The sequence below is a fragment of the Pelophylax lessonae genome, assembly GCF_965119305.1.
Source record: "Pelophylax lessonae genome assembly, chromosome: 11".
Classification (NCBI taxonomy): Eukaryota; Metazoa; Chordata; class Amphibia; order Anura; family Ranidae; genus Pelophylax; species Pelophylax lessonae.
The window spans coordinates 27,864,251-27,889,460 of NC_138778.1; the positions used below are offsets into that span (position 1 = coordinate 27,864,251).

Below are 25,210 nucleotides of genomic sequence, written 5' to 3' on the forward strand. Positions count from 1 at the left end.
CGTTCTGTCCGGCGGCCTCTCGCTGCTCCTGGACTGGGGAGGTGTGACGTGGATCAGGAAGTGTCTGAGAGTCCTGGGAGTACCGGTGCTGGTTTATCAGGGTGAGTGTTCTGTGTACGGTGCTGGGGGTGGGGGGCTTACACTGGGCTGAGTAAAGGGGGTATTAGTGATAATGATGACAGAAGTATGGAGGGGGTGATGAGTTGGCACTGGGGTTGAGGAGACTCTCAGACAAGGCCTGGGGATGGGAAATGTATCAGGTCTATAAAATATAAATCCCATATCTGTAGCCCATAGCCAGCTGTGCCCTGTCCTGTCGCTAGGATACCCCAGGCGTTGGACTGTTGCCCCTGGCAACATAGGAGCATGCGAGAGGCAACAGTCCAACGCCTGGGGTATCCTAGCGACAGGACAGGGCACAGCTGGCTATGGGGGCCCAAATGGGCTACAGATATGGGATTTATATTATATAGACCTGACTCCAATGTGCATTTCCCATTCAATGACCCGCACATGTGCAACGCACCCTCTGCCATTGCAGCATGGATGAGCCCAGCAGAGAGCGCGCTGCGCATGTGCAGGGATTAGAAGGAGGACTCAAATTCACCCCAGAGGTGATCCTCCAACAGCTGGAGCTTCCCAGTGATAAGATGGGGCACCGCAAGCTATGGGAGTGTTTTGGGCCAGGGTTGGAGGTGCAGGATCTCACCAACAATGACCACCAAAATTATTATTATTTTTTTGTATCTTGGTGCATACTTATGGGAAAAACAGGCAGCCAATCACAGGAGCAGAAAATGACATTTCTGGGGGGTGATCTGTACACCATCTTGAACCCACAGGTTACCATATTGTATTTTACAGAGATTTACAGCTGCTATGTTTTGCCCCGTAAAAGTGGAGTTACCCTATAAACGTTTGCAAGAAGACAATATTTTCTCCCAAATTCCAGCGGTCCGTTCCCACATATGTTGTGCATGCAGGACCCGACGTGCCTCTGGGGGTCAGATGGAGTCAATCTTTCCTAGGCGAAATCCAGAATATGAGCGCCTTCTGATAATACTAGCTACATATCCGGTGGCCGCTGGGCTGCGGCATGTCCGGTGGCCGCTGGGCTGCGGCATGTCTGGTGGCCGCTGGGCTGCGGCATGTCTGGTGGCCGCTGGGCTGCGGTATGTCCGGTGGCCGCTGGGCTGCGGTATATCCGTGGCCGCTGGGCTGCGGTATGTCTGTGGCCGCTGGGCTGCGGCATGTCTGGTGGCCGCTGGGCTGCGGCATGTCCGGTGGCCGCTGGGCTGCGGTATATCCGTGGCCGCTGGGCTGCGGTATATCCGTGGCCGCTGGGCTGCGGTATGTCTGGTGGCCGCTGGGCTGCGGTATGTCTGGTGGCCGCTGGGCTGCGGTATGTCTGGTGGCCGCTGGGCTGCGGTATATCCGTGGCCGCTGGGCTGCGGTATGTCTGTGGCCGCTGGGCTGCGGTATGTCTGTGGCCGCTGGGCTGCGGTATGTCCGGTGGCCGCTGGGCTGCGGTATGTCTGTGGCTGCAGTATATGATGGCCGAAAATAAACTCGTATTTGTTTAAATTCATATTATTTAAAAAGTCTTTTGGAAAAAATAAAAAGTCGAATATAATACAATTCTATATATTTAAAAAAAGACTCTCTATTTTAGTTTTCAGCCAAGTGCATCCTGAATTATTGGTTTTGGTCCAGAATTTTAATTTCGGTTCAGCACTACCCCAAACCTGGAAGAAGGCCAACATACATTTACCTTGAGCCTGTGTCTGCTGCCTACTCGCAGTACAATTACTGTGAGCGGGTGGCAAGTGGTTTAACCTGGAATACAGAAAAAAAAAAAAAAAGCTAAATACAAAGTTTTATAATGAGTATATGGGGGATGAAGATATAACTTTTCTAATACTGTTTTCATTTTGCTGTTTGTGTTTCAGGAACATGGCGCGATCAGCTGTAAAAGTCGGGAACCTGAGGGATAAGTTGGATGGAAATGAATTAGACCTGAGTCTGAGTGACCTGAGTGAAGTCCCAGTGCGGGAACTGGTCAGTAACCTCTTGACTTCTTCTTCTAAAATGACCTCTTTGTTTTAAAATGAATTGATGAAATCTGTATACTGAGGATTGCTGTTTATAAAGCTGTGTCTTTTGAATCCTAAAATAGGTTGGAATTGTTCTTCTAAGGAGAAGTCCAGACAAAACCTAACTAACGCTAAACCTGCTCTGTACCCCATTCTAACCCTAATCTATCTAACCCTGTAAAGCAAAAATCACTGTACTTACCTGTTCTGCAGCTGATCCGGTCCTGACTTCAGTGACGGAAGCTGTGTGCAGGAGAGGACCGACAACGGCTGTGAAATGAATGGGAAGTGACATCACCCATAGACTCACTATGGGGCTTCCGTTGTCATGTGCCTCCCCTGCACCCACCTCCAGGCTGAAGCCGCCGCTGACAGCTCAGCGTGGGACCGGATCAGCTGCAAAATAGGTAAGTACAGTGATTTTTGCTTTACAGGGTTAGATAGATTAGGTTTAGAATGTGGCACAGAACAGGTTTAGTGTTAGTTAGGTTTTGCCTGGACTTATCTTTTAACCACTTAAGCCCCGGAAGATTTTATGCCCTTCCTGACCAGGGCCTATTTTGCGATTCGGCACTGCGTGACTTTAACGGACAATTGCGCGGTCATGCGACGCTGTACCTAAACGAATTTGACGTCCTTTTTTTTCCCCACAAACAGAGCTTTCTTTTGGTGGTACTTGATCACCTGTGCGATTTTTTTTTTTTTTTTTTTTTTTTTTTTTTTTTTTTTTTTTTGATCATGCACTATAAACAAAAAAAGAGTGCCAATTTTGCAAAAATAACAATATTTTTCACATTTTTTTTATATGAAATTCCCCCAAAAAAATGTAAAAATCAAATTTTTTTTAAAGCGGTAGTATCCCGCTTTTTGACACTTTTACCTACAGGTAAGCCTATAATAAGGCTTACCTGTAGGTACAAATAATATCTCCTAAACCGGCACGGTTTAGGAGATATTTACAGTGCATGCAGCCGCTCGCGCGAGCGGCGCATGCGCTCTGAAGGTCCGGGGGGACCTTCAATTAACTTGCCGGGAGCTTGCCGGAAAAATCACTCCCGCGCGCATGCGCGGGAGTGACGTCATCGTGGCTCCGGCCAATCAGCGCGCTGGAGCCGTCTCTTCCGGCCAATCAGCGCGCCGGAGCCGCCGAACCCGGAAAAGACGACGAGGGATCATGGCAGCGCCCGCATCGATGTCCGGGGGTCCGTGTCGGGGCTTCGTTTTAAGGTAAGTTAAACATAATGGGCTAGTATGCGATGCATACTAGCTCATTATGCCTTTGTCTTGCAGGTTTTTTTTTTTTAATTTTTTTTTTTTATAGGGTTTACAACCGCTTTAACATTTTCGGACAATTTGTTTTATGCTACATATTTTTGGTAAAAAAAATCGCAAAAAGTGTATTTTGATTGGTTTGCGCAAAAGTTATTGCGTTTACTAACTAAGGGAAAGATTTTTGTAATTTTTGTTGTTTAACGCGTAATGGCGGCGATCTGCGATTTTTTTTTTTTTTTTTTTTTTTCGGGACTGCGACATTGCGGCAGACAGATCGGTCCCTTGACTGACATTTTTGACACTTTTGGGGTTACCAGTGACATTACTGCAGTAATCAGTGCTATACATATGCACTGTTACTGTAAAATGACACTGGCAGGGAAGGGGTTAACTTTTTTTTTTTTAGAGGGAGGGGCTGTGTGTGTCCCTAGGGGCGTGTTTCTAACTGTGATTGGCTGTGGCTTGAGGTGTAGGAACAGTGATCAATGGTCCTACATAGTAGAACCGTCTGATCTCCATTCTTACACAGGGGAGAATGACAGGCGGCTGTGTTTACATTAGCCGCCTGCCTTTCTCCTGCTGTAACGGACGATCGCGAGTGCCCGGCGGACATGCGCACGGGGGGGGTCCGTGACCGAGCGGGAGCAGGAGCGCGCCTCGGGCGGAGCACGCTCTCTCCCCAGAGCCTCACAGGCTAGTGACGTACCGATACGTCACTTTGCCTGTGAGGGGCTGACTGCCGCAGTATATGTTCTTGTGGCGGTCGGCAAGTGGTTAAGGCCTCCTGAACAATTAGAGTGAGAGGCTGAAAATATGCTGGTTGTAAAATTCCGGGCATTTACCTGTGCTCAGGGCGCCGCAAGCATTGCATACAGTCTGCTAATCAAGTGAGTGGCTGTACTTGCAAATGGGTGTACAACATATTTCCCAAACACAAAATTTCACATTCAGCCAGTGAAGTGAAAGAGACCCGGGGGGGGGGGGGGGGGGGTGCTGCTGCTCTCGTGCACATCGCTAGATCGAGATGGGGTTCAGGTAAATATTAGGGGGGGGGGACTGCTGCACACAGAAGGTTTTTTTACCTTCCTGTATAAAATGCACAAAGGTAAAAAAAAACTTTAGGACCAGTGCAGGGCCCATATCCCTCATTGGTTGTGAGGACACCGAGCAACTGCCAACCGCTGAAGCATAATGAAGCAGTGAATCAGGTAAGTAAAACTACTTTTCCCATCTCCTACCTAGACCTAAACACAGTGCTAAGTAAAAGGTTCAATTCAATGGCCTCCTCCCCAACTGTACCTAAAGCCATGTGACAGTGCTGAGCCAATAGCCAATGTTTGGAAGTACTAGGTGTTTTCTTCCCTTCCCAGTGGGTGCAGGACAGGTTAGTATGCGCTGCTGCAGAGGGGAGGAGGCAGGTTTGTTGCTCTCTTGCCTTTGGCCATTGTTATTGTCACCATTAACTAACCAAAGTCAGAAATGATTTCTTGCAAGGAGAGGGGGAGAGATTGGTGCAATCGGAATGCCAGAGCTGCTGCAGTAGTCTAGATATAGGCAAATGCAAATGTTAGTTCCAAATGACAGAGTCCAGTGGAATTGCTAGATCACTTCTATGGCTGCAGGCTGTAAAGGGTGAAGTAACCCTATATGGATCCAAGAAGAGAGGAGAGAAGACCAAGCGCAAATCTAAGTGTAGCAATGCAAGTATTTAATATCAATTAAAAGAGTGTTACTCACAAAAGTGCGTTAAAAGCAGGCATCTCAAAGTAATAGAGGATCTGGGCAGTGTTCATCCAGGGGGTCCTTCCGATTTCCTTGCGGAGCTGGCGCAAGGAAATCGGAAGGACCCCCTGAATGAACACTGCCCAGATCCTCTATTACTTTGAGATGCCTGCTTTTAACGCACTTTTGTGAGTAACACTCTTTTAATTGATATTAAATACTTGCATTGCTACACTTGGATTGGCGCTTGGTCTTCTCTTCTCTCTTCTTAGAAATGATTTCTTGTCTGGTGCTGTGAAGCCTTTCCTTTGGTCTGCTCTGAGAATAATTTGTTCTGTTTCTATTTATCTTTACATTCAGGCTGCCCTCCCCAAGGCCACGGTGTTGGACCTTTCTTGTAACAAGCTTACAGCATTACCGGTAAGGTGTTATAGAAGGGAAAGTTCTCTTATGGAACCCTGGAGTCACATCTGCTTGGTTGATCTTTACTTGTTGGATGCATGTGAGGTTCTTTTTGAATGAGAATGTATCCTCAATTCACAAAGCTTTATTTATTTAATGGAAAAAATAAAGACATTTAAAGGCTTTGGTCATCTTTTGTCTCAGAATGTTAGTTTTCAGTATGTAATGAAGCCTTTTGCTAATGATATTTTACCCAAGTCATTTCTGTATCCTGTACCCTGTTCACATGTCTGTGATGAGCTTGCAGAGTATTAAAGTTCCCTTGATTCCATATTGGAAGAGAGGTGGGCAGACTTGCTACTGATGTCATTGCACACTGGAACAAAGATCTTCAGGGCTGTGCTAACGATTGGGGCATCCTGACTTATGCAGGACACTTGATTAGCTACCATTCTTAACCACTTAACCCTAAGAAGGTTTTACCCCCTTTATGGCCAGGCCATTTTTTCCTATTTAGCACTGTGCTACTTTAACTGGCAATCGCTTGGTCATGCAACGCTGTACCCAAACAAAATTGTAATAATTTTTTTTCCACACAAATAGAGTTTTTGGTGGTATTTGATCATCACTGGATTTTTATTTTTTGTGATGTAAACGAAAAAAGACCAAAAATTTTGAAAAGAAACAGTTTTTTAAATTTTGCTAAAAAAAAATCGAATTTCTTCATAAATTTTTGGCTTAAAAATGTATTCTGCTACATGTCTTTGATTATCCCCCCTTTTTCTGGAGTTTCCTCCCTGCAGCTGACATTTGTGAATCTTCTGGTGATAGAGTGGCCCGGCATTCACTTTAAAAGCCTTGTCACATTCAAATGGCTTCTCTCCGGTGTGAACTCTGTGGTGTCCAATAAGATGTGACCGGCGTGTAAAAGCTTAGTCACATTCAGAACATTGATAATACTTCTTTCCAGTATGAAAAAAAAAAAAAAACCCAATAAGTGTATACTGATTTGCGTGAAAGTTATAGCGCCTACAAACTATGGTGTGTGTATGTGTGTGTGTGTGTGTGTGTATATGTATATATAAATATATACTGGAATTTTCATTTCATTTTTTTTTTAAATATACTTTTAATGGGACCCCAATGGGCAATCTAAAACTAATGCTGGGGGGAACTGACTAACTGCCAATAACATCACCAGAAACACTAAGGGCTCTTTCACACATAATAGTCCGTCAAACAGACTCTGCTTTTCTCAGCGGGGGATCGATCCGCTGATCCCCCGCTGAGCAGGAGAATGACAGCTGTTCTCCGCACTGTGTGCGGAGACACAGCTGTCACAGCCCCATACATCTCTATGGGGGAATCGGATGGGAACGGACCGTCGGTCCGTTCTCATCCGATCCGCTGGACGGATGAAAAATAGGGTTTCCATCCGTCCAGATTTGACGGATCGGGTGTCAGCGGACATGTCTCCGCTGACATCCGATGCCCCATAGGGATGCATGGGGGGGACCGTTCAGATCCGCCAAAAAAACGGACAGGCGGATCTCAACGGTCCGCCTGTGTGAAAGGGCCTTATAGTGATCAGTGCTTACACTGTCACTGTACTGATGACACTAGCTGGGAAAGGGTTAACATTTAGGGTGACCAAGGGGCCAAATGTGTGCCTAACAATGTGTAATGTGTGTATTGTGCTGCTTTTTTACTACAGATCCCTTTGTTTCTTATCTTTGCTTTGCCCATCCACAAGTGGGTAAACAGAGGGTAACAGATGGATAGGATGAGCCTAGTACACAAACCCAGGTTCCAGACTATTTAACTCACACATAGTTAAGCTCTAGTTGAATAAAAAAAAAAAGGTGAACCAAGGTTTTAACCTTGTGTCAAAGCTTTGTGACTTTAGCCTATTATTTTTATACATTAGATGGCAGTTACTATGTAGGCTTTGTTCAGCTAGGTAATTATTCTATGAATGAAATCATGAAGGTGAAACAACGGTATTTCTTAAGCAGTAATTCCAACCAACACAATTTTTTATTTTGGATAGACTGGGAAGGATTTGGAATTTTCCCATGTATAAATTTTCATTGACTCCTGTTGTCTCTGTGGAGAGAAAGTGGAAGAAATCTCCTTTATGGGGACACAGCATTAAAATCGTTCACCTTTCTATCCAAAATTAAAAAAGGAAATGGTTTTGACAGGAGGTACATTTTAAGTCCAAATTACTTTTATTGAACATTTTAGACAATTTCAAGAAATGGGTTACAGATCTACAGTTTGAATTGCCATACAGGGCGAAAATAAATGATGCAGGGTTTCCCAAACTACGGCCCTGCAGTTGTTCAGGAACTACAATTCCCATCATGCCTAGTCATGTATGTGAATGTCAGAGTTTTACAATGCCTCATGGGATGTGTAGTTCTGCAACAGCTGCAGGGCCGTAGTTTGGGAATCCCTTATGTAGAGCAATAAAAGTAAGTAACACAGTAATGGTTGTGGTTTGCTGTCCCAGCACCCAACCCTTCTTGCACAGCATGGGCTTTGGACCGGCCGTGGTGGAGTGGACAGGAGTTACATTTTAACACTCACAGGGATCATTCTCTTGGCTGTCCATGCATCCTGCTGATTGGCCAATGAAGGATCAGCAACACACTAAAAAAGTCATCAGTTCTGCCCAATCGCTTCCCTCTAGTCAGCACATGCATGTACAGTAGAGCCAGGTTTGTTTCTAGTACTGCGCCTTCCTTTTAGCATGCTGAGATGGATGAAGCAACTGTAAAGAATTCCAAATTGTTTGATAGATAAGAATTAATGTGTGAAAGTGAACATTGGGTGGCAAACTAAAAGGTCTGCTTTTTTTTTTTTTTTTTTGCAGCCCCCTTTTCTTTTCCTAATACAAATTGCATTTAAAATCATTTGCAAACCAACTGTTCACCCCAAAAAAAAAAAAAAAAGAGCATGGGGCATCACTGTGCCTCGAAATCCCACAAGAATGCACCCCAGCTCATTGCAAGAGTATAATCTCGCAGAATTTGAGCTCTCAGCTATGCTAGGAGGCACTTCTGGAAATGTTGGGGGTCAGGGCTGAGGGATTATTTTTTTAGGGGTTGGGGGTGGGGTTCAGACAAATAGCTCTAAGGTAGGGGACTGACAAAAAAAAAAAACCTTCCGTTTGCCATGGAAGGTTTTCTTGAACTGTGTATTTTGGGATTTTAGTGTCTTTATTTCCTTCGTTATCCAGCATCTTCCAAATCTCTTCTGTCTCTGCAGGGTGACTTTTGCTCTCTCACTCATATTGTACGACTGGATCTCAGCAAAAATCAGCTTTTGCAGCTCCCATCCGAATTCGGGAGGTTGATAAACCTGCAGCACCTCGATCTTCTACAGAACCGTTTGACTATGCTGCCTGTGACCTTTGCTAATCTCAAGGTAAAGACCTAATATTGTACTCGGGAAGAGAACCTGAAAATGTCAGCGTGTGCCAATATAAAGGACACAAATCAATGCCGCCCTGTAATCATAAATGCATTATTCTGTATTAAAAATACAAGCAGTGTAAGTACCTGATTTCAGCCTTTTACACTAATTATTAAAGAGGAAGTGAAGCTTCCGCTGTAACTTGTACCTATAGGTCAGTCTATGATAAGGCTTACTGAAAGGTACAGTAAATGCCTCCTAAACTTGCACTGTTTAGGAGATATTTACTTTGCATACAGCCAGTGACATCACTGCAAAACCCTTGCACAGAGGAGGTAAGTATAACATGCTTGTTATTTAAAAAAAAAAAACAACTTTTTTTTTTTTTTTTTTTAACAGTGAGTTTATTGGAAAAAAAAAAAAAAAGGTTCAGAATAACAACAAACAGTAACATGAACTGTGCATACATATACAGTCAGAACAATACTTGGCAGTATGACTTACATATAGTTAGAAGAGATTAAAAACACAAAAATGCAAATATGCAATAGGGCCGTTCGCACATACAGGAGAGTGCCCACAAAGGATCTCAAATATGAGCATCAGGTGTGTTAACCACTTAAGCCCCGGAAGATTTTACCCCCATTCCGACCAGGGGGTATTTTGCGATTCGGCACTGCGTGACTTTAACGGACAATTGCGCGGTCGTGCGACGCTGTACCTAAACAAATTTGGCGTCCTTTTTTTCCCACAAACAGAGCTTTCTTTTGGTGGTATTTGATCACCTGTGCGATTTTTTTTTTGATCATGCGCTATAAACAAAAAAAAGCGTCAATTTTGCAAAAATAGCAATATTTTTCACATTTTTTTATATGAAATTCCCCCCAAAAAAAATTTAAAAATCAAAATTTTTTTACTTTTTCGGCCAATTTGTTTTATGCTACCTATGTTTGGTAAAAAAAATCGCAAAAAGCGTATTTTGATTGGTTTGCGCAAAAGTTATCGCGTTTACTAACAAAGGGAAAGATTTCTGTCATTTTTGTTGTTTTTTTTTTTTTAACGTGTAATGGCGGCGATCTGCGATTTTTTTTTTTTTGCGGTACTGCGACATTGGGGCGGACAGATCGGACCCTTGACTGACATTTTTGACACTTTTGGGGTTACCAGTGACATTTCTACAGTAATCAGTGCTATATATATATATATATGCACTGTTACTGTAAAAATACACTGGTAGTGAAGGGGTTAACTTTATTTGGGAGGGAGGGGCTGTGTGTATCCCTAGGGGCGTGCTTTCTACTGTGATTGGCTGGGGCTTGAGCTGTATGGACACTGATCAACGGATCTACATACTAGATCCGAGTGATCAGTATCCTAACAGCAAGGAGAATGACAGGCAGCTTGTTTACACAGGCTGCCTGACATTCTCCCTCTCCCCCGCCGATCGCCGAGTGACCGGCGGACATCGGGTCCGCCGGTCACACGCGCGGGGGGGTCCGTGACAACGCGGGAGCGGGAGCGCGCCTCCGGGGGCGCGCGCTCGCTCCCTAGACCCTCACAAGCTAGTGACGTAGCCCTACGTCACTTTGCCTGTGAGGGGCTGACTGCCGACGTAGATCGGCGTTAGGCAGTCGGCAAGTGGTTAAGTACAAGTATCAGACCTTTGGACCCATCTATCCCAGATCTTGTTAAATTTAAGTGGGTTACCCCTGTGTTTATACATGAATTTATGGTATGGCAAGATATTATTGACCTCCGACTTCCAGGCACCGAAAGTGGGCGGACACTCCCGCATCCACTGTCTGGCTATCAACTTTCTAGCAAGGAACAGTGTGGTCTGTAGAAAAGTGGTAAGGAGCCTGTTAATGTCCTCATCAGGGAATATACCCAAGAGGCACTGCCTGGGGGTAAACTGCACCAGGGAACCCATTTTGTCATGTAGAAAGTTGACAATTTGCTTCCAGTATCCCTGTATTGAGGGGCAACTCCAGAGGAGGTGGAAGAAAGTGCCCACAGCCGTCTTACACATCGGGCAGCTCGGGGAGATCCCAGGTCGGTAGCGTGATAGGCCAAGGGGAGTCAGATACGTGCGGTGCAAAATAAACAGTTGGGTGAGTCTGTCAGAAAGTTTGGGGGATATCACTCTGCACGTCCCTGGGGCATCATCTCAGTCCTCGTCATCCATGGCCCCCACATCCGCCTCCCAAGTAGTTTTGACTGCATAGGCTATAACAGTGGAAGAAGGGGTGTCTTTACAATCACTTTTACCTTTGGGAACATGTCCACTTGTTTTTAGGCTGAAAGTTGTAACGTGTTCCCAATGCTGCAGTTGCTGCGACAACACCATCCCCCCCCCCCCCCGCTGTGGAGCACCATGATAGTTCACTGATTCTTCCTGATAGTGTATCTGCCTGCCCATACAGGAAGTACAGGCACACACATACACGGACTGATCTGCAGGCATTTATCTTTTTCTGAGTGAAATTCCCCTTTAAATTATAACTAAAGGCAGTCAGTCTTTATTGCTGTCTGTCTCCCCATTCTGGAGATTCACCCTCTCTCTTTGTCCTGTTTCACGATTATTGCTGAAAGTGAAAGTAAAGAAAATCCCAAATTTTGGTTTGTCCCCAGTAAAGTAATAGAGGGGAAATGTCCCAATGGGGACACTAGTTTTAGAGACCTGCAGAGATTTACAAGGATTTCCCCTCCCTTCCTGTTTTGGTTATGGGACAGGAAGTGAAGGTAAATCTCCCCAGTGGGACGAAGGTAAAAAATAAACAAACGAGTTATAACCCTCTCTTACTCTATCCAAAATGGGACAAAAAGTTTTGCCTATACTACTTTAGGTTTATGTAAAGCCAAACGTATTTTTTATTGTTATTTTTTATACATTTTTTTTATTATTGTGATAGGGAAGGGTTAAAAACCCTGTCCTATTATTTTTTGCTGCCCTGTAAGGAAGATTTCCCTTCACTTCCTGTCCTGGATAAGCGACAGGAAGTACATCCTGGAAATCTCTGCAAAAAAGAAGGGGGGGGGGGGTTTACTTTCTTAGGTCGTCTTTACAAGAAGAGAAGTCTCCATTGGAAGTGCATTCTCTCCTGGTCTGGTGATAATTGTATTCTATTATTGGGTTTTATTTGGTGAAATAAAAAAAATAAAAATATCCTATCTATCTATCTAGATAATGTCAGCTCTAAATATTTTAAACCTCATTTTACTGTTTTACTTGTTGTTTCTAAATGCACAAACTAAAATGCTCTCATTTTATCCGACTTTCCATAAAATATAGTATTCCCTGAGGAGGCTACAGGAAAGGTTGCATGTACTGTCTTCAAAAGCGAGAAGGCTAGAAAATAAACCTGACACTTTTATATTCCTGATATGTACCTGCTGTACCATGTACTTGTATGATAAAGTCTCCTGTTCTCCTTGTATTGCTTCCTTTGTGTGAAAGTCCCTGGTGTTTCTGCCAGTCCCTCTGCTTTCCTATTAAAAATTGACCACACTAAGCAGGAGTACACAGTGTGGTCAACTCTCTAGCTATGCTGGGAACTCAGCCTGCTCTCCTCCAATGATCAGACTTGTTCTGACATGCCCCACCCCTTCACAGCCTTTGAATGAGAAAATCAGCGTGCTGCTGTTTCTCCTCCCCTAGCTCTCTATGCAGCTGAGGACCAAGGAAATGTGATCACTTATAAAAAAAAAAAAAAAACCATGGGAAAAAAGAAATGTACAATGTTTTTTATATCGATACACATATATTTTGCCTTTCATTTCTGTGTTAAAGCAGAGTTCCGGCCTCAAAATCGAAAAAATAGATTTTGGGCGATCGGCTTGCTAAGGGCCACCTGAAAAAGAAATGGATGAATGGATGCCCCCACTTTTTTTTTTTTTTTGGTCACTTACCTTGATATAGAAGAAAATATACTTGCCTTCCTTCCACTTCCTCCCTCTGCGGCCGCGCCGTCACTTCCGGCTTGCGATGACTCCTGGGAGCTGAACGTCATCGCTCCCAGGAGTCAATGCGCCTGCACCGGCCCCGCTCGTCACTTCCAGTGCAGGCGCGGCATTCACCGCGAAACAGCTTCTGGGCATGCCGCGCTTGCACCGGAAGTGACGAGCGGGGCCGGTGAGGTGCATTGTGGGACTCCAACGTCATCGAAGAGGCCGCAGAAGAGGACGCGCTGGCTTCAGCTGCCCACACCTGAGATGGCAGCGCTGGAGAAGAAATTTTCAAGGTAAGTATTTCTTCTTACAGGTAAGTGCGACCCGGAACAGTGCAGAGGCTATCCATTGTGGAATGTACTAGCCCTGACTGTCCCGGGGGTATTTTTATCTAAATTTGACCCCCAAGACCGGAACTCCGCTTTAAATTGAATGGGTTGTTTTTCAAGGTGAGGGTTTACAATCAAGTTTGCTTAAAGTGGGGGTTAAGCCACTTGCATGGCTTTGTATAATCCTGTTTGTTTCCTATGCCTGTGTGCCTCTGTCTGTGTGTTTATAAATAAAATGCTGTATATACCTGATTTCAGTGCGCTGCTCGGCGATCATGTAACCGGCCGGCTCTCTCCTCTCCCTGCTGACAGCTGCAGGGGGCGGGGCCGAGATTCCCCCACTGACGTCACTCGGGAGGAGGGGAGAGAGAGAGCCGGCCAGTCACGTGATCACACACTCAATTCAAGTATATACAGCATTTTTTTTTTCTTTAATAAAACACAGAGACGGAGGCACACAGGCCAGGAAACAGAGGATTATATAACACCTAAACAGTTATAGCCGCAGCAGGAGGGGCAGGCGGGCCGTGACACAGAGCTGACAGGCAAGGAGGGGAGGAGGACTCAGCAGAGCAGAGAGGAGAGCTGCGGATGACGGGGGGCACGGAAACTGACCACGGTGTCAGGGCTCAGCAGTCATGATACACTGTGGTCAGTTTACAGAGGGGAGGACATAGCCAGGTTTTTCAGGTGATACGGGGGACCAAATTACACAGCACAAGCACCGTGCTGTATAACATGCTTTAAGGGAACAGGATCAATGTGTGTTTGTTAACCTAAAAAAAACAAAACACTTTAAACCCTTGCATAATGTACCAAATGATAAAAAAAAAGGAAATAAAAGGTTAACAAAGGTAAAGACTAGCTGAATTTTATTAGACACAGACTGTTGTAAATATAATTCAACTCTTGTTTTGTTTACAGAGCCTGAAGTGGTTGGACCTGAAAGACAACCCGCTGAACCCTGCCCTGGCCAAGGTGGCCGGAGACTGCCTGGATGAGAAGCAGTGTAAGGACTGTGCTCAGAATGTGAGTATCCTATGGAGGAGTGTCCATTGCAGCAATGTTCAGGTTGCTTTGCAGAGGACAGGCTTCACTGTGATTGGAGGACAAAGGTTTCCTGTCCTAATAGAAAATGGACAGCTGGCATGTGACTAGATGCTGTGGGCAACACTGCTAGGTGTTTAGAAAATACCTATATTGTTTTGTTCAGCTGCTGTTAAAGCAAATCTTCACCCATAAATTGAAAGTTCCTCCTGTCCACCCTTCCTCTACTACCTGTATAGCAGCTTTTTTTTTTTTTCTTCTTACCCCCCCCCCCCCCCCCCCTCCTTTTCTTTTTTGTTAGAAAAAGGGTTTGGTCCCGCCTCCAATACACGTCATTCCCTGGGACCAATGATGTGTACTGTGCCCGCTTTGCCTCCTGGGATATGTTCATCCAATATCCTAGGGGGCCATGGTGTTTCATTCACAGAGGAGGGGGGAGAGGGAGAAACTTTCTGCTATAGGACACATCCAATAATTTTTTTTTAAATCAAAATTTTTCATCAATTTAGGCCAATATGTATCCTGCTACATATTTCTGATGATAAAATCCCAAAAGGTGTATATTGATTGGTTTGTGCAAAAGTTATTGCATCTACAAACTATGGGATATTTTTATTTTGTTTTACTAGTAATGGCAGCGATCAGCGCTTTATAGCGGAACTGCGATATTGCCTGGACATTCTGACACTGACACTTTTTGGAGACCAGTGACCCTAATATAGTGATCAGTGCTAAAAATTATCCACTGTCACTGTACTAATAACACTGGCTGTGAAGGGGTTAACATCACAGGGGTTAACTGTGTGCCTAACCTGTGTTTCTGTGTACTGTGTGTTAACAGGGGAAAGCATGAATCCATGTTCCTGCTTTGCAGAGACACAGGATCCATGCCTTCCCTGCTGACAGAACAGCAATCTGCCTTTTTACATAGACAGATCGTCATTCTGCCTTTGTACAGAACAATCGGCGGGTGCTGGCGGACATTGAGTCTGCGGTACCTGCCGATCAGCTCCCACTGTGTATAATCACAGCGGGACAGACCATCAGTGGTGCGCATTCGCACCCGCTACCCAGAAGATCCCGATTACGTATATGTACGTGATCCGGCGCAGAGGTGCCACCTTGTAAAACTGCTATAGGGCGGACCTTAAGTGGTTAAAGGGTAATGTTGGTTAAATAATTTGCTGCTAACATTTTCAGTAATCTATTAGGAAAGGGGTGGCAATAGCTCTCAGGCAGACGAGGGCCGTGATAAAAGAGAGATAGAAAAATAGAGGAAATGGAGCAATGATAAATCTTGGAGAACTCACCGATCAATTCTGTTATTTCTGCAGGTTCTGCAACATATGAAAGTTATCCAGGAAGAACAAGAGCGAGAATTGCAACGCAAGCTTTTGGTAGAGCAAGGTTTGTGTCTGTCTGTGTGTCTGTCTGTGTGTCTGTCTGTGTGTCTGTCTGTGTGTCTGTCTGTGTGTCTGTCTGTGTGTCTGTCTGTGTGTCTGTCTGTGTGTCTGTCTGTGTGTCTGTCTGTGTGTGTCTCTGTCTCTGTCTGTGTGTGTCTCTGTCTCTGTCTGTGTGTGTCTCTGTCTCTGTCTGTGTGTGTCTCTGTCTCTGTCTGTGTGGGTCTCTGTCTCTGTCTGTGTGGGTCTCTGTCTCTGTCTGTGTGGGTCTCTGTCTCTGTCTGTGTGGGTCTCTGTCTCTGTGTGTCTCTGTCTCTGTCTGTGTGTGTCTCTGTCTCTGTCTGTGTGTGTCTCTGTCTCTGTCTGTGTGTGTCTCTGTCTCTGTCTGTGTGTGTCTCTGTCTCTGTCTGTGTGTGTCTCTGTCTCTGTCTGTGTGTGTCTCTGTCTCTGTCTGTGTGTCTCTGTCTGTGTGTCTCTGTCTGTGTGTCTCTGTCTGTGTGTGTCTCTGTCTGTGTGTGTCTCTGTCTGTGTGTCTCTGTCTGTGTGTCTCTGTCTCTGTCTGTGTGTCTCTGTCTCTGTCTGTGTGTCTCTGTCTCTGTCTGTGTGTCTCTGTCTCTGTCTGTGTGTCTCTCTGTCTGTGTGTCTCTCTGTGTGTGTGTGTGTCTGTGTGTCTCTGTCTGTGTGTTTGTGTGTGTGTGTCTGTGTGTCTCTGTCTGTGTGTTTGTGTGTGTGTGTCTGTGTGTCTCTGTCTGTGTGTTTGTGTGTGTGTGTCTGTGTCTGTGTGTGTTTGTGTGTGTGTGTGTCTCTGTCTGTGTGTCTCTGTCTGTCTGTCTGTGTGTGTGTGTGTCTCTCTGTCTGTCTGTGTGTGTGTGTGTGTGTGTGTCTCTGTCTGTCTGTTTGTGTGTGTCTCTGTCTGTGTGTCTCTGTGTGTGTGTGTGTCTGTGTGTGTGTGTCTGTGTGTCTCTGTCTGTGTGTTTGTGTGTGTGTGTCTGTGTGTCTCTGTCTGTGTGTTTGTGTGTGTGTGTGTGTCTCTGTCTGTGTGTCTCTGTCTGTCTGTCTGTGTGTGTGTGTCTGTGTGTGTGTGTCTCTGTCTGTCTGTTTGTGTGTGTCTCTGTCTGTCTGTGTGTCTGTGTGTCTGTCTGTGTGTCTTGTCTTGTTTTTTTTTTTCTTCTATAAATGCTTGGTTTGGACTAAGCAAATTTAACCGGCATTAATCTTTATATCGGTCCTACAGCTCTGAAGCAGAAACGTGAGGCTGAACAGAGACAGAAAGAAGAGAGGGAAAGAGAACAGAAGCGCAAGCAGAAAGCGAAGCAGAAAGCACGCAAGAGGAGGGACTACAACGCTCTTCAAGCAGCTCAGCAAGAGGTGAAAAAGGCAACAGAGAAAGAGCACACAGAGAACCACAGTGAGTGTCATGATGGCTGCAGCCAAGATTTGAGAATGTGTAAATCCTGGAGGGGAAGAGAGAGTGAAGCTGTTGCACATAATTTATAGGTCCAAGCAGCACTTTTACCAGCCTTTAGTCATCAGTCCTCTATTGCTGATGCCCATTTGGAAGGCCACCAAATGGGCTAAATATCACTTTATCCGCTTTACCTTCACCCGCCACAGACATACTGCAGCAGGCAGCCGCTCCTGGGCAAACCGACGTAGCTATACGTCGGTTGCACGCAGGAGGCTAGGGGCCGAGTTTGCACCGCCGGCAGCGCGCTCCTTCCCCCACTCGTTAGCGGGGAAGCCGATGCAGCGGGCAGGCGGCTCTGATTGCCGCCTGACACCCGTGATCGTTCCCCGCTGAGAGAGAGGAACGGTCAGCTGGCCGTTCTTCTCCCTGGAATGCTCACAGAGCACCTGTGATCCTTCTATATAGTAACACATGTCTCTATGGTAATTTTTCACAAGCCACGCCCCCCCACAGTTAGTCACTCCCCTAGGCTCACATTTAATCCCTTGATCACCCACAATTTTAACCCATTCCCTGCCCGGGTCATTATTACAGTAACAGTGCATATTTTTAGCACTGATTACTGTAATAATGTCACTGGTCCCCCCAAAAGTGTCAAAAATGTCATTTAAGGGTCCGATCTGTCCGCTGCAATGTCGCAGTCCCACAAAAAAATCGCAGATCACCGCCATTACTAGTAAAAAAAAATAAAAAATCAATATAAATGACATAAATCTTCTTTCCTGTAGTTAGTAGACGCGATAACTTTTGCGCAAACCAATCAAAATACGCTTATTGCGGGGTTTTTTTTTTTTTTAACAAAAATATGTAGCAGAAAACAAATTGGCCTAAAATGTTTTGACTTTTACATTTTTTTTTTTTTTTTTGTAATGTTATATAGCAAAATTAGAAAAATATTTTTTTTTTTTTTTTTTGAATTGTCGCTCTTTTTTTGTTTATAGCGCAAAAATAAAGATCACAGAGGTGATCAAATACCACCAAAAGAAAGATCTATTTGTGGGGAAAAAAGGACATCAATTTTATTTGTGTACAGCGTCGCACGACCGCGCAAGTGTCCGTTAAAGTAATGCAGTGCCTAATCGCAAAATATGGCCTGGTCATAAAGGGGGCAAATCCTTCCGGTCCAGAAGTGGTTAAAGATTGTTAGCAGTTAAGAGATGATTTGGTAAAAAATTACATGCAAAGTCCCCCCCCCCCCAAGTTCCTAGCAATTGAATACACTGCATGGCACATGCCCAGAATAGAGCTTGATGCCAGGGATGGTATAACCCCATTTGTACATTCATTGGAGCTACACTGTCCATAGATGTCCAAACAGTGGGGGGGGGGGGGGGTGGAGATGGTGGCATTGGCTGATGGAACATTGACTGAAGGCTGGACTGAATATCAACCAAAAAACCCATAAAACAAATGCTATACAGTAAACCCCCGCTCCATCGCGGTTCGGTTTTTGCGGTCCCGGTATATTGCGTTTTTTTTTTTTCCTGTAATGTTATTTTACTATATAAATCATTGAAAATGTAATTTCTCTTACGTCCTCCGACAGTCGCCGCCTCTTCATATTCGTCACATATGGGGTATTAGACTTTGCTCCGAAGGAGTAGCTAGGCAACAGAATATGTTAACAATAAAGCTTTAACATATCCCACCCTCAAGGGGTGGTCCCCTCAGTCAATACCCTCCTACTTCCTGCAACCATATCTCAGTTTTAATGTCTAGCTTGTCAGGAGTGGCTGGCTCTCTCTGTGCTGGGACTTTCTGTCCCAGACTCTTTCTTCTTTTTAATATTTTGTTTGAGTTTTCTCTCTATCTTTACTTAGCTGTTATTTTTGTCAGCATTAGTTAGTTCTTCGGACGAAGAGGATCATGCGGACTGGGTCTCGGGCTGATCCCCCTGGTCGCAGGTCGTGGGTCAGTGGCTTCCCAGTCTGCCATCGAGCGTTCAGCCAGGTATCGCTCCTGGCACAGTGAACGACCCATCCCTGTTCGGTGCAGGGATGATTGGTGAGGTGGCTACCTCACCGGACGCTGTGCGGTTTCTTAACCTCCATTGTGTGCGTCTTGAATTGCGACTCTCCCTGCCTCATGTGCAGCGGCTTGTTCGCCTGTGCGGGTTCCCCACGCCATGTGAGGTAAGTGTATTTATGTGGGGACCTGTCTGTCTGGGGGGGTCTCAGTCTGGGACTGTGTAACCTGCCTTTAATCACACTGCTTGTCTCCCTATCTCTCGGCTGCATGCTGTGGGCTGCAAGGGGGGGGGGGAGCTGTGTGACACTGTGTGTGTCAGGCTGGGCAGTGTGAGAAGCTGTGTGCTGTGGGGCATGTTTTTTCTTGGCATGTTTGGGCATATACAGCGATCGCTGCGGCGATCTAACATGTATCCTTATATTGGGATGTGATGTGTGTGTTTTTATGCACTGGGGAGCGGCGTTTTCGGCGCCAAACGACGCCATTTTACCGGCGCCCGCTCCGGCCGCATGGTTTACATGCACGGCGGCCATTTTCTTGTAGCCTCCATAGGCTTACATAGAGCGCCCTGGCAGCATCACTTCCTCTTTCCAGGAACACCGATCGAGGCAGCAGCAGCAGCGGGGTCTCCTCAGGTTTTATCCTTCTGTTCTTGCTATCCATTGCCTGTATTCAGTTTGTATATTCCCTGTGGGGGTCTCATTGTGCCTGAGTGTGGTGCGGTGGGCTGCGCTTGCCGCGCTTGCTAAAAGGGGGCAGTTAACCCTTGGTTGTCTGGCATTACAGGGGCAATGGATTCTCAGGAGGGCAAGTTTCCTACAGTATTGGTGGAAAGCCAGGGGACCGCTGTTTCCCCCCCAGGGGGGGATTTAGCCACTATTGTGGCTGGCCTTGCTGCCCAGGTGCAAATGCTGGTGGCTGCTCAATCTACTAAACGGCCCAGAGTTGCTCTGTCCTCTGATTCTGAGGGTGAAGGTGATGGGGCTGTTCTGGCAGGGACCTCCTTATCGGGGTCCCGCTCCTCTCTTGATCTAGTAGGGTCTGAGGTAGAGGCTGAAGTTGAGGGGGTTGATAATTCTCCCCCTGGCTCGCCTGAAGAGCTTGCAATCATGGATGAGTTGATTGCTTCCATTAAGCAGACGCTACGTTTGCAGGACGAAGTGTGTCCCCCCGCTGCCTTGGCGGCTTATGGGACGCAGAGGAAACGCAGGACGCCGCAGGTTTTTCCCTGCAATGCTGATTTTCAGCGCGCTGTTAAGGATCAATGGCGCGATCTGCGCAAGCCTTTTGCGGTACCAAGTAAATTCAAGCTGCGTTATCCTTTCTCGCCTGCCACTGATGAACGGTGGTGTGTGCCTCCGCCAGTGGATCATGCAATTGCGGTTTTGAACAAAGCCACTGCGATTCCTGCAGAGGGTTCCCCTGTTTTCCGTGATGCCACGGATAGGAGACTGGAGTCTCTTGCCCGTCATACTTATTCTGTTACGGGTTCTATGCTTAAGGCTCTGTTTGCTTCTCTCATGGCGGCCCAGGCGATCGCAAGTTGGACGCAGATGCTTAGGCGCGTCCTAGTGGCCGATTCGGCCTCGGCGGCGACCCTGGATATGGTGGATCAGATCCACCAGGGTGTCATGTATCTGTGTGATGCGGACCTGGACCTGATTCCGTTGGCTGCACGTGTGCACAGCGTGGCGGTGTTGTCTCGCCGCCTGGTTTGGTTGAAATGTTGGTCGGTGGACCAATCTTCACGTAAGACCTTAGCCAATCTGCCTTATGATGGGTCTCGCCTTTTTGGGGAGTCCCTGGATGTGTTGATTAAGGGGATCACCGGGGGTAAGAGCACTCTCTTGCCCCATTTCCCCAAGGCTAAGGGGGCTTCTGGGAAGAAGCATGCTAATTTTCGGCCCCCTCAGGGGTCCTTTCGTGCCTTTCGGCCGCACTACAAGGGCAAACCGTTCAAAGGCCAAGGCTCTCAGAAGAAGCCCTGGTCTGGGAAACAGAAGTCCGGCCAATTCGGACCTGCAGCCCATAACAGTTCGGCCTGAAGGGGCGCCCTCACCCAGTTTTGGGGTGGGGGGACGCTTGCTCGGTTTTCTTCAGCCCTGGTTGGCCCGTGTGCGGGACAGATGGGTTCTGGAAATCGTTCGATCTGGTTACAAGATCGAGTTTCTCTCTCGGCCGGAGAGCAGATTTTTTCCCTCAAATCTTCAACTGTCTCCAGAGCGCCTGCGGGATCTGCACCTGGCGGTGCGGGACCTGAGGGCTCAGGGAGTGGTGGTTCCGGTGCCTCATCGGGACAGATTTCGGGGGTTTTATTCCAATCTGTTCACCGTGCCCAGGAAGGAGGGCAAGGTTCGTCCGATTCTGGACTTGAAGGCTCTGAACCGCTCTGTGCGGGTTCGCAAGTTCCGCATGGAATCCCTGCGCTCGGTGGTGGCTGCCCTCGTTCCGGGGGAATTCATGGCCTCCATCGATTTGAAGGATGCGTACCTTCACATCCCCATATTCGAGGGTCATCAGAGATACCTTCGATTTGCCATTGCGGAGGATCACTACCAGTTCGTGGCGTTGCCCTTTGGTCTCGCCTCGGCTCCGCGGGTCTTCACCAAGGTGCTTGCACCGGTTCTGGCATTATTGAGGGCCCAGGGCATTTCTGTCCTGGGGTATCTGGACGACATTCTGGTTCGGTCTGCGACCAGACAGGGTCTGGAGGAGGACCTGTCTGTCACAATGCAAACTCTGCAGGAGTTTGGTTGGACGATAAATGTTCCAAAGTCGACACTGAGTCCGTCGGTTCGTCTCCCCTATCTGGGAATGATACTGGACTCGGTGCAGGCGAAGCTCTTCCTGCCGGAAGACAAACTCAGGACTCTTCAGGAGGAAGTCAGGTCCCTCAGGGACGTTCCACACTCGTCTCTGCGGACGTGTATGAGATGTCTGGGATTGATGGTCTCGGCCTTCGAGGCGATTCCTTTCGCGCAGTTTCACACGCGGGGTCTCCAAGCGGAGATCCTGTCCAGGTGGGACGGGCGACCTCAATCTCTGGATCTTCAGATCTCGTTGAGTCATCGCACCAGGGAAAACCTTCTGTGGTGGCTCCAGTCCCCGTTGGTGTCCGGGGGCAAGTCGTTTCGTCCGATCTCGTGGACGGTAATCACCACGGATGCCAGCCTGTCGGGCTGGGGTGGTGTTCTGGGCGTTCTGTCCGTCCAGGGGACCTGGTCGGAGGGGGAGTCTTCCCTCCCGATCAACATTCTGGAATTGCGTGCGATAAGGCTCTGTCTTCATCGCTGGACGGACCGGCTGCAGGGCTGCCCGGTTCGGGTGCAGACGGACAATGCCACGGCGGTGGCCTACATCAACCACCAAGGGGGCACCAGGAGTGCCCGAGCGGCTCGAGAAGTGGCCGACATTCTATCTTGGGCCGAGACTCATGTCCCGGCGATAACGGCGGTTCACATTCCGGGAGTGGAGAACTGGCAGGCGGACTATCTGAGTCGCCAGACCCTGGATCAGGGGGAATGGTCTCTCCACCCGGCTGTCTTCCAGATGTTGTGCGCGAAGTGGGGTCTTCCAGATGTGGACCTGTTCGCGTCTCGCCTCAACTACAAGGTGAAGAGGTTCGTGGCACGGACGCGCGACCCTCGGGCAGACGCGTCGGACGCGTTAGTGGCCCCGTGGCATCAGTACAGGCTGATGTACGCGTTTCCACCGATTCAGTTGCTGTCCAGGTTCCTTCGCAGGTTACCCTCGGAACGCAGCACGGTGATTCTTGTGGCACCGGACTGGCCTCGCCGGTCCTGGTACGCAGACCTCGTGAATCTGGCGGTCGACGCCCCTTGGCGTCTGCCTCTTCGAGACGATCTACTGTCTCAAGGACCGATTTACCATCCTGCTTTACAGTCGCTGGCTTTGACGGCCTGGCTGTTGAGACCGAGGTCCTGAAGGAGAAGGGTCTCTCTCCAGAGGTCGTTCATACTTTGATCAACGCGAGGAAGTCTTCCTCGTGGAAGGTTTATTACCGTACTTGGAAGGCCTATTTTGCCTGGTGTGAGTCCAGGGGGTTTTCACCCCGCACGTACTCGGTTTCCCGTGTGCTGTCTTTCCTTCAGACGGGTGTCGATCAGCGTTTGGCGCTGGCTACGATAAAGGGTCAGGTGTCTGCGCTGGCCGTTCTGTTTCAACGTCCCGTGGCTTCCAACTCCTTGGTTGGCACCTTTATTCAGGGTGTGCGGCATCTGGTTCCTCCTAGGAGGGATCCTTTGCCCCCTTGGGACTTGAATCTCGTTCTATCTGTGTTACAACATGCTCCTTTTGAACAGATCAGGGAGATCTCGTTGTCTATGTTGTCCAAAAAGGTCGCCTTTTTGGTGGCGATCACTTCGGCTCGCAGAGTGTCGGAACTGGCGGCTTTGTCCTGCAAGTCTCCGTACCTGGTTGTTCATTTGGATAAGGTGGTCTTGCGACCTAATCCTTCTTTTCTGCCGGAACGAGTTTCGGAATTCCATCTTAACGAGGATATTGTTTTGCCTTCGTTGTGCACGAAGCCTAAACATCCAAAGGAGATGAGATTGCACTCTCTGGATGTTGTTCGGGCGATAAGGGTTTACCTTAAATCGACTGAGTCTTTTCGTAAGACGGACTCCTTGTTTGTTCTTCCAGAGGGTCCTCGGAAGGGCATGGCGGCTTCGGCCTCTACCATCGCCAAATGGATCAGGCAGACCATTGAACAGGCCTATGCCTTGCAGGGGAAGGTTCCCCCTGTGCCTGTGAAGGCGCACTCTACTAGATCTCTGAGTACGTCTTGGGCCTGCCGTCATGGGGCTTCTGTAGCCCAGGTGTGTAAGGCGGCGACTTGGTCGACCGTGCACACTTTCACAAAATTCTACAAAGTAGATGTTCAGGCATCGGCGGATGCTTCCTTTGGCCGCAAGGTTCTTAGTGCGGCTGTTCCCTAGGGTCCCTTGTTGGGGAATCCTGGCTGTTGGGATAGTTTTTTGTATCCCCTGGGTTTTTTTGTCTTTTCCTGGGTTGTTGCTCCTGTTGAGCACTTATTTTTGCTGTTGCCCAGCTGGTTTCCTTCCTTTGGTAAGGTTCCTTTCTTTGATGTGGAGACTGCGTTGCCTTTCGGCGCGGATGCGTTTCCCACCCCTCATGTTTGCACTGCTTTGGGACGTCCCCATATGTGACGAATATGAAGAGGCGGCGACTGTCGGAGGACGTAAGAGAAAACGGAATTTTTGTAAAATCTTACCTGTAAAATTCCTTTCTCTGAGTCCTCCGACAGTCGCCGCCCCCGCCCCTCTTTTGGGGTTTGAATGTATACTCTACTGCTATTCCACTAAAACTGAGATATGGTTGCAGGAAGTAGGAGGGTATTGACTGAGGGGACCACCCCTTGAGGGTGGGATATGTTAAAGCTTTATTGTTAACATATTCTGTTGCCTAGCTACTCCTTCGGAGCAAAGTCTAATACCCCATATGTGACGAATATGAAGAGGCGGCGACTGTCGGAGGACTCAGAGAAAGGAATTTTACAGGTAAGATTTTACAAAAATTCCGTTATTTTGTGTTTTCCATAGCTCTTGCTATGTCTCTCAGTATCTTTTATGTGTTTAAATGAGTTTCTATTGTTTTAAAAGTGTGTTTAAAGACCTTAAAATGCTTTTACACGTACAGTGACAGTAAAAAAAACATGCCTACAATGTATTTTAATAGGGTTTTTCTATTTCGTGGATTTTCACTTTTCGCGGGTGTGTCCGGAACGTAATCCCCGCGATGGAAAGGGGGTTTACTGTAAATTAAGTTGCAGTGAGTAAAATTGTATTTGATACTTATTTTATACTTGGGGATCAAATACTTATTTTACTCACTGAACTGCAACTTAATTTATAACATTTGTATCATGTGTTCTTTCTGGATTATTAGAGACCCTTCATTTCTTTGTAAGTGGGCAAACCTTACAAAATCTGCAGGGGATGTGAATTTATAAGTAGAGATCTTTAAACTTCCATGTGCCTCCTTTGCAGAAACCTCGGCAGGGCCCTCTCAGAAGAAGCAGCCCAAGAAGCGATCGTGGAGAAGGCTGATCTTGCAGATGGTCCTGTTCTTGCTCATGGTGACTGTGGCCGGTGTTGCGGT

At 47.1% G+C, this 25,210-nt stretch overlaps 2 protein-coding genes across 2 annotated transcripts in view; both read left to right on the forward strand.

Annotated features, from left to right (window-relative positions):
* The window catches only part of LRRC59 (leucine rich repeat containing 59), a 25,734-nt gene continuing 524 nt past the window's right edge, over positions 1 to 25,210 (forward strand). Inside the window, exons 1-8 of the mRNA XM_082272734.1 lie at positions 1 to 101; positions 1,950 to 2,058; positions 5,448 to 5,507; positions 8,763 to 8,921; positions 14,111 to 14,215; positions 15,568 to 15,640; positions 16,868 to 17,041; positions 25,099 to 25,210. The exon at positions 25,099 to 25,210 is cut by the window's right edge and continues 524 nt beyond it. Coding sequence (XP_082128860.1) covers positions 1,954 to 2,058; positions 5,448 to 5,507; positions 8,763 to 8,921; positions 14,111 to 14,215; positions 15,568 to 15,640; positions 16,868 to 17,041; positions 25,099 to 25,210 — 788 coding nt within the window. The 5' untranslated portion in view covers positions 1 to 101; positions 1,950 to 1,953. The remainder of the gene's footprint in view (positions 102 to 1,949; positions 2,059 to 5,447; positions 5,508 to 8,762; positions 8,922 to 14,110; positions 14,216 to 15,567; positions 15,641 to 16,867; positions 17,042 to 25,098) is intronic.
* On the forward strand, positions 15,686 to 16,847 carry LOC309566875 (uncharacterized protein; the record flags this gene model as incomplete). The annotated part of the gene is made up of 3 exons (XM_082272223.1): positions 15,686 to 15,754; positions 16,279 to 16,334; positions 16,829 to 16,847. Coding segments are annotated over 3 exons (144 nt in total), but the record flags the coding sequence as incomplete, so codon positions are not given.